General features: G+C 31.5%; 1 protein-coding gene across 1 annotated transcript; it reads right to left on the bottom strand.

Moving 5' to 3' along the window:
* Positions 1–1,004: 1,004 nt before the first annotated feature.
* LOC123296258 (polycomb protein Sfmbt) lies at positions 1,005–9,569 on the bottom strand. Its single transcript, XM_044877720.1, has 7 exons — positions 9,421–9,569; positions 9,024–9,223; positions 7,115–7,352; positions 4,997–6,293; positions 2,619–3,282; positions 2,365–2,529; positions 1,005–1,178 (listed from the first exon to the last, which is right to left on the bottom strand). Exons 1-7 carry the CDS (start codon positions 9,425–9,427, stop codon positions 1,005–1,007), a joined length of 2,745 nt encoding a protein of 914 aa, XP_044733655.1. The 5' UTR covers positions 9,428–9,569.
* Positions 9,570–9,838: the final 269 nt, after the last annotated feature.

The raw sequence follows: 9,838 nt of genomic DNA, 5'->3' as shown, positions 1-9,838 counted from the left end.
ATCATTAAATTATTTGAAAAATTCATAATTTCATTTTCGTCAAATTTGTAATTAGATGAAATTTTCTAAGTATTTTCAATGTTTTTCATTTAAATTTTATTAATTCAATTTTTTTATATAATAAAATAACCTGAAAATGTTTTATACGGTGCTATATTATGACGCGGAGTAATATTAATTCTGGAAGCGTCTGCCAGCTGGTATAATTGCCCCGCCCATTGTTATACACAAATGCATTTATCTCTGTTCATACAAGCCATTTATATTTTCTTTGTCATACATACTGATACATTTTGCTGTAACTTAAAAAAAAACTACGGTTGGAAAAATTTTTCATGATATTTTAAAATCATACTTTATTCTTTCAAAATTTCATGGAATTTAAGAAAAAAAAAAAAGAAATTTTTTGCAATAAAAAAAAAGATAATAAATAAAGAAGGAAAACGCACATGATTTTATGGTGTTTGGTTTTTCAAATAAAATAAAAAATCAAATCAAAAAAAGTAAAATTAAACAATAATATGAGAAAAAAATGCACAAAGCTCTATAAAAGCTCCATTTTTTCCAAGTAATATTATTGTTTTACAAAAAATATAACTTAATATGTCATACATTTGTTTTGTTTTTTTAATCCTAATACTTTATTTATAAATATTTTAATAATCTATAATTAAAATTACATTTTTTAAAATAATATTGGAGGAGTATTGTTGATTCTCTTCTGTATTGAGTCCTATTTGAGTCCGATTCAAACGTATTAAAAGATTCATGCAATTCAGAAATCTACTTTACCGGTTGGTAATCAGTAGTATTTTTATTAATTTTTTTATTTTTTGAAGTTTTTAAAACACCAGAAACTGTCCCACATTAGACTCAATCTTCTTCTCAATTAAAATATGATTTCTTGATGCCCATTTTGGAAATATAAATATGAAATGGCAAAAAAACACAGGCACTACAAAATGTATATAATTTATATATAGAATTTTTTTTAAATTTTAGAACTATAATATTTTCTTCATATTGGCAGCTTTCATTAAACGTGAATGTGCTGGATTTAATTTGATTTTTAATTGTTGTATTAAATCAAATATTTTTAATGATGGACCCACTTTCATTCCAGTAAAATTTATTATTTGATCTTTTGTTAAAGTCAACAAACTATTGCCATCTATTTTCTAAAACATAAAACATTGTTTATTTTTAAAAATCAATCATAAAATTGAATTCAACTACTATCAATTTTTTAAAATTTTCCTGTAATTTCCATTATTTCCTCTTTATATTGGCCTACAAATATAACTTCCCTGCATCCCCTGACAAACTATAAAATAAATAAGGCTAGTTATTTACAATACTTATTTAGTTATTTGTAAAACTAGAGATTTTCGACCTAAAAACAGACCATCAACATAATGTGTTCAAGGTCACTCCTTATAAAAACGTTATTAGCTTTTCGCAATTCCTCGCCTTGTAATTTTACTTTTCTTACACGTATTTTATGGAAAATTTCATATAAACTTATCCCAAAATCTATGAGTCTGATAACAACCTCTTATCCGAAGGCGAGCCGTCTTCGGCTAGGAGAGGGTATTTTAAGCAGATGAAGCTGCATGATTCTGCCGAGGTCAGACGCTATACAGAAAGCCCACAACTTCTCTGTTAGGATTTCTGCTAGGATTGATTGATCCAACATTTCGTTAAACTGACGAACCGCAGGTTTCTGCAGGTGCAGAGATACCCATGTTATGACGGTGATATTCAATCGACAGTGTCCTGTCAAGAGTGTCACCACTCTTCTCAACTGTGCTCTAGTAAATTTCAGACGAGCACAGTCGAATGGCCTAGATATAATTAAATACACAGTTTGGTCTGTTGCTCCTAGTAATCTAATGGACTTGTCGAAGCTATTTCTTGAATCGGTTAATAACGGAGGGAATGGCAGGCTCAGGTGAAAAGGGTTTTTGGGACGAACCGACTCGTGCCAACGAGTCCGCTGCTTTATTTCCTTTAATGCCAGAGTGGCTAGATACCTAGCTTGACTTGGTTATTTAGTGCCAGTAGACTAATAAACATTAAAAATTATTAAAAGCAGGGATCCAACATTGCACAAGGGATTCTTCTCTCATCAATTTCCTCTAATTCGCGTTAAAACTTCAATCCGTATTACGAATGAGTAGAAATGTTTTAGGTAAGATAAATAGGCAAAATCAAACATGCTAGTTTACTGAGATTTGAAATCGATTTTGATATCTGAAATTTTCTTAGAATGGCCCACTTGAAAATCGCCCCTTTAAATTATATCTTTTTATAACCAATATTTTTATGGAAATTTTGGATAAATTTCATGAAAACAACAAATACCTGTTTACTAAACGTATCGCAATACGCTGCGCAATCATTGACACGCAAAAATTGTGCAACATCAAAAACATTCCATTCTGCCGGACATAATTCCCCATTATCGGATATTCCACCCGTACCGTCAATCAATCGTGGTATATATTTACCAGTCGATCCAAGGGAATGCTAAAAATAACAAATAAATTTTGATCTTATTATACCCTAAATTATTATACCTAAAAAAAAAAACTTTTTCTAAATCATTAAATTCTTACGTTATTGATATAAGACGTTGCTTTCCTCTCATTTGGTGCGGACAATTGACTTGAATCCGAAGCCATTGGTAAATTTTGATCAGGCCCTGATGGTTCATGACCCGTTTCTGGTTCAGTAAAATCTTCTTGATGTTCCTCTTTAATTATGATTTCCTCTTTAATATCAATCATATCGTCATGCGTTACAGGTGGTGGTGGCGGCGCCGGTTGTGCATGTGCCGTATTTTGTTGTTGATGTATTTTATTTTTTGGTGGAGCTGGTTTTGCGGGCACATCTTTATTCTTTTTTTTACGTCCACGTTTCTTTAAACCTTTAGGTGATTTTACAACAACTGTATTTGGTTTGGTCGGTAATCGTGGACCTTCTAATTTATGACCAACCATTTGACACCATCCCACGGGATATATGTCAGGACTTTCACAATCTAACCATTGATCATATTCTTCTTCCCAGCCGTCAAATGATACTTTAATAAGTCGTCCCACTACTCGGGATATAGTTGCTACACAAACTAATCGCGGATCCATTAAATCTGCTGCTTCTAATTTCATGCCAACTTTAAAATTATGCGGAGGTATATCTCGTGCAAATAAACATTCGGGAGCTGCTATATTATTTGTTTCTTGTAGATATCTTATCCAATTAAACGTAGATGCGTCATACCTACGGATGTAAAATCGAAGTGTAAAAGTTAGTGTTTACACCAAAGGAAGAGGAGAATCCTCCTTTTTCTTTTAAATGGATCTTAATTTAATCAGAGTTTATATAAATTTTTACAGCATGTACTTATGAAATACACAAGGATTTCAAAAAGTACCAAATTCTATCTTGTTCTTGTAAAGTAAGGACTTAGGAATTGGTCAATGTAAAATTGGGTCAAAATTTCAAGAGATACAGAAACAGTTTAAATTAGAAAATTATTCCATTAATTCAGTCAAATAAAACATAAATAAGTGAAAACAAACAATTGAGTTAATTGTTGAAATAACATTTATAAACAATGATGATTAATATAACAGGACTGTGGTGTCACACACACACATAACTGATATTCCAATACTGTGTAATATTATAATGTTCTAACCTAATTTGCACCATCACGAGTATGTTTACGAAAAAATGTTTCATACAAAAATTGTTTATTTGTTTGTAAGGAACATTTTTTACATTTAAACTTTCATTCTATCTCTAACGACTTTTTACAAGAAGATAGACCTAATTGACCTATGATGCTCATTTACGAGCTCGACCTCACTTTGTACGTCTTAAGCACACTATAAAAATTACGATCCGCTATAACAGACGGATAAAAGAGCGACCTGAAATGAATTTTATGAACACTAAACACTTGGTACTAAAATGAACACTTGGTACTAAACTTAGTATACCTTGATATATTTCATAGTACGTGGTATTAAAAAGAACGTGAACGCTGCATAAATTATTAAAAACTTTGTTCAGTTTTTAACTTAAAAGGGTTGGTTTTTTATCAAAGATTGTAGATTCATTTTTAAAGTTGGTCTAAATTTCCAACACTTTCAGGCCATAATGGTTTTTATAGGAACGATAGTTTCGGAGATATAGCTTCTCAAAATTTGGCCAATTTTTGATGAAATAAGCGAAAAACTCTCAGTGCCCGTTTGGATATTCTTAAAAACCCTACTGACATCTCGAAAGACGATAATTTTGGCCAACCAGATCCATAATAAAAGACAAAGTTTGATTAAAATAAATACATCCTCAAAATTGATGTCAGATTTTCAGATATTTTTCATCGATGTATTTACACATTTCTTTTTTAATATAATTTAGCAAAACTTGAAGACCTTGTATTTCCTTGAAAATCCTTTCCCTTCCTCTCAGTTGGCTCTCTTGGTTGAGGGAGCGGGTCATTTCGGAGTTAGTTCGTTAGTTTAAGTTTGTCTATTTCTTAGTGTCGGAAATGAGGAGGAGGCCCGTTATTTTCAATTGAACGTTCAACATAATAATTCGACTTTCATAGTATAAAAAAAATAAAATAAATGGAGACAGTATCAGTTCCGAAGATATCGAATAATGGAATATTTTAACTTAGCTACGGAAATGAGCTCAAAGTCGATCAGCAGTCGACTCGTGGACAAGACATGAGGTTCAACCGACTGTCCCACCATAAATTAGCATTGTAAAAAAGTTAATAACTTTATCTTTTTGTCCTGTTAGAAAAGTTTATTTTTCATTGATTTGAGCCCATTTTCCAAACTTTTGTACCTTTTCGATGTAAAGAAAATGTATTATTCCTCAAGGTTTGTGTAAGGAATTCTTTGCTATTTTATTAGCTTCTAAAGAAGAATGAAAAAATTAAACATGCAGTAATTTTCATCAAGTAAAGATCACATACCCTTTTGGTGGTGTTAACGGGATACTATTCATCTCACAAAATCCGACAGGAAAAATACATGGTGAACTAATATGGTAACAAAACCAGTCGGCTCCAGTTGCTTCTACATCGTAAGTATCTATTCGAATCATAATATACCCATATTTTAAAACATCCATAACCGTGGCCACACAAATCGATGACAAATTCAATGGATCCACAGCTTCTAATTTCATACCCACACAGAAACCCGAATTATAATGTTGATTTTTTAATCCACTCTGTATATTTGTAAAATATGTAGCCGTAGCATCATCTTCATCCCAAATTCCTTCATTTATTCGTTCAATATAATCTAATGGAGCATCTAAAGTATGGCCAACCATGCGAGCCCAACCTACAGGATGTATCAACGGTGAATCTTCATGGCACCAAAATCCTTGATCACCCGCAACACTATCGTGGTACCGAACGTTTAAACGTTTTCCTACAATACTATGAACCATGGCAACTTTCACTTGTGAAATACGATTCTTATCAACAACTTCCAAGTTTAACCCGTTACGAAACCTTGATTTCATGCTATCACTAACTTTATTATAAAAATTCGACGGTAAAGTTCGTGCACCGGTTAAACGTTTCACTAAAAAATCTTTCCAATCATTATATTTATCTTCAATTGTTTTTGGTGGAATGAGCGGTTTGCCACGTGTGGCACACCAACCGACTGGATGTACCGTGGCTGAACACAATGAAACCCAAAAATCTTTACTGGAATTGGTCCCAAAACCTTCGTAACGCATTAACGCTTTATATCCAATAATTTTTAAAACAGTTGCCACCCAAAATGAATCGGGAAAAGCTTCTGAAAAATTTTCACTATCTGTGTTCTCAACTTCAACTTTCATGCCAACCAAAATGTTATCCCATATATCGGCTATGGGAGCATGTGGGAAACTTGAAACAGGAGCTGCGACAAAACTTGAATCAGAGAAATTCCATTCGTACGTATTTGCCAATTCAGGCATTTTACGTCGTACAAAAGGCATTGTATCCTCGATACTAGTTAATAATGTTGGCGGGGTTGGTAATTGAGGAAGAGGTTCAACGGGTACTAAGCCACTGTAATCTTCATCTGGTTCAATTTTAAATTTGTAATCGGCGAAATTGTTTTGTTCAGGCGATTGTTGAGGTGATGAGGTGAGAGGTTCTGGTATAAGGCCACTGTAACCACGCGCACATGCCATACTACAAAATCGACGTTCCCGTGTATAAAATGCGTGTTTGACTCCGATTGCTCCGCATTTTTCACAAACAGCTAAAATTTAGAGAAAACGAAATTATTAAGAATTAATTAAGACAAGAGCCATAACAAACGTGTTGCAATTAGAAATATGTTGGCTAACATAAGGGTAAATAGACAAGAGCTTTACACTTTTTGAATTTTCGGCCTCCAATAACGGCGAATTTGCAAATTCGATCATTCTTTAATACTTATTGTTAGCCATGGACCAAATAATCTTTGATCCGTCCCTGATAAATTCATAGTATAAGAGACAGTAACTGGATTTTGCTGGATTTTGGATTTTAATTTTGTGTTTGGAATTAGGTAAGAATGAACTAATGAAGTATGCCTGGCATACATTTGTCTACATCTACTAAAAGTTGCGGAAATTGCTAAATTTAAAATCATTTTAAGACAATTTTTTCCATGTTTTTTTAGCAATTTAAATTATAATTGCCAACCAGTTTTACCGTTGCTAACACCGCGCCAGACATTAACTAATAATTTTTAAAAAAAAATTTAGTGTGGTGGTAATTTTAACATGATTTAGTTATATAGTTAAAGAATATAATTTTAATTTGCCAGATAAAAATTCGGTTGCTTTACTGGCCCGAATCCATCGGTAATTAATCCGAAACCAATAAAAGAAACTGAATAGTAATTTGTCATAATTTTGACGCTAAAAACTTCGAAAATCGCATTTCAAATCAATTATTCAAATCAAAACTGCAAAGAAAGATTTTTTTAGGGCAGATGGAGGCCCCGCGGGGACCTGGGCCAGTGCTAGTGGAAAAGAGAGGCCTGAGATCAACTAACCTACCAAAATTACTTGAAAAAAATAAAAATAAACAAACCCATGCCATCCTTTTGAATTGGTATTACAGACGGATCTGTATTACTTTGATATGCAATCGGCGTTTTTAAAACTAGACCCGGATGTTTGATTGGTTTAATTTTTCGACTGGACATTGTAGCTGTTTGCGTTGCTGTACTCATCATAAATCTAGTTGAGTTATCTTCATCGAAATCTTCTAAATTGAACGACGATGTATCATTGCTATCGATCATCATTGAACTTAAATCGTCCATTTCCTAGAAAATAAATAACGAAATAAAAGAGTTACGTCGATTTTGATGAGATGAAATTCGGATTTATTTTGAATTTATATATATTTCGATTCTCTTCTGGTCTGTATACAATTTATTTTTATTTGCTTCTGCAAGGATATCTAACGAATTTGGAAAGGAAAAGGCATTTCTAAGATTTCCAGAATTGAAAATATTGCTTTAAAAATGACACTTTTTTAATTAAAAAAAAAAATTTACTAATATATTTTAAATTTAGACTTATAAGACTCCATGCATATTTACAGAGTCCAAAAACTATTTACAGTAACATATACATGACCGGATAAAAGAGATTTCTTTCCCATCATTCAAAAAATGCTATTAAATCGAGATAAAAAAAAGTCGAAAAATTCAACTTAAGTACAAAAATACACATCTTCAAGGATGTGAAAATAAATCATAGACATTTCCAGGTTTTCAAGGACCGTTAACACCCTGTTCTGGTGATTAAAATAAAATCTGTTGTCAACTCAGCCTCTAGAAGAGAGATTGCGCTCAAGAAGAACACTGGAAACTATAGCTCTAGGTATTCGAAATCAGGCTCCAACTCTTATGGAATGTCATTATTTTCAATGCCTGTTTCCATTTTTTTTTTTTTCTGAAGTGATAGAAGCCATTTCCGTTCTAATGGAAAACTCTAATGAAACTAAATTTTTACAAGTGAGAAAAAGCACTTTTCTCACCTACGTGCAGAAAGTGTCAAGTTGCCGAAAATAGAATGCAAACCACGGGAGCAAGTAAAGAATGTCTCAGATTTCATGTTCATTTCTGCACGGAGGTGAGGAAAGTGCTTTTTCCTACTTGTATTCTTTACTTTTGCTTCCTAAGGTGTATAATATACTATTTCCAAATTGTGGAGAAGGTAGAATTTTTGGACAAATTTCATTTTTGCTTTATCCTCTTGAAATTCCAATTTTTGATTATTATTAATTTATATATTTTTTGTATTTTATTGTAGTAATAACCCTTCATATTGATTTTTATCCAAATGAAAAATTTAGTTTCACTTGCACCTTTTTTATGATTAAATCAATAAAATTGTAAAAAAATATTGGTTCGGTAAATAGATTTTCTAGAATAATTAAACCGAAAAGTCACGAAAATCTAGTCGATTCGACTACCAGACAAATATTTTACAAGAAATTCGATCGAACCGAGAAGACGATTTCCGTGCTGGATTTTATACGATTCTTCAGAAACTATTCATAAAATTATCAAATGAACACGATTTTTGAATTTTTTGGGTCAAAATTATCAACATTACGAGTTGAATAGAAACCGAAAGTAAAATTGTAAAAACATGGGGGAAAAATTTTCGTGTCAGATTTGAATAAAGCTCGGTACATTAGGTAGACTCAAAAATTATTAACTTCGAATCATTTGACGTGAAGATTAAGAATTTTCTTCTCAAAAATCTTTCTCAATCAACCTCACAAATGTATTCATATTTGAAATTCAGTTAGGACCTACGATAAGCGATTACACTATAACCGTTTTATACATCTACCTTTCATGATTAATTCAAAGATTAAAAATCAAAAACTTTATTTAAGTAAAATATTGTAAACAACAGCATTAAAGAAACTCGAAAAACTTTATTGACTAAAAAATACAAATGGAAATAAATATACAAACCATTTTTGGTGTATGCGTAGACATATCATCCGTTGAATGATTCGAAGTCGAATGGTGGGACGCAAAAAATGGACTATCATGATCCATCATCATATTCGAAGCCTCGTGAGGCATCAAACCCATTGAGATGTTTGAATTAGATTGACCACCGGCTCCCATCCATACCATTCCTAACTCTGAGACACCAGGCATTGTATAAACTACACATCAACAAAATTTAAAACAAACAAAAAAAATCAAATAAATAAAAAGATTATGAAATAATTTAAATGTAATAAATAATAAAAAACACTTTTTTTAAACAGTAAACACTAGCCAGAAAACAAAGACATTATTTTACGACTTTTATTTTTGACCAATTAAATAAAACTTAAGTATAAAAGATGAAAATGTTTACCATTCATTTTACGACTCCATATAAATTTCAACGAAATATCGGATAATATTATTAATAATATGTCAAGACATTACAATTTTTTCATATAATTTTGTTAATTGTCCAATTAATAATCTTCAAACTATTGCAAAGATACCATACGAACATAGTCATTGTCTATGGTGCATCTTTTAAAATTAATAAAACCATATTTTAACAGTGCTGCCAACTTAAATTTTACATCCGCAAGTGTCATGATTGATTTTTTAAATAAAAATTTTAATAGTTTCAATAACATAATTGTTTTTAAATTTTTTATTTTTTTTATTTAAGTGTAAAATGATTCATTGCGTCCAATGTACATTGATGAATATATTCGAGAAATAGTTTTGGAGAATGTTTTTAATTAATTTTTTAATGGTTAGTTCACACTACACAG

This window comes from Chrysoperla carnea, chromosome 3 (genome assembly GCF_905475395.1).
Source record: "Chrysoperla carnea chromosome 3, inChrCarn1.1, whole genome shotgun sequence".
NCBI classification, from domain to species: Eukaryota; Metazoa; Arthropoda; class Insecta; order Neuroptera; family Chrysopidae; genus Chrysoperla; species Chrysoperla carnea.
This window is presented reverse-complemented; position numbering and strand designations above follow the sequence as displayed.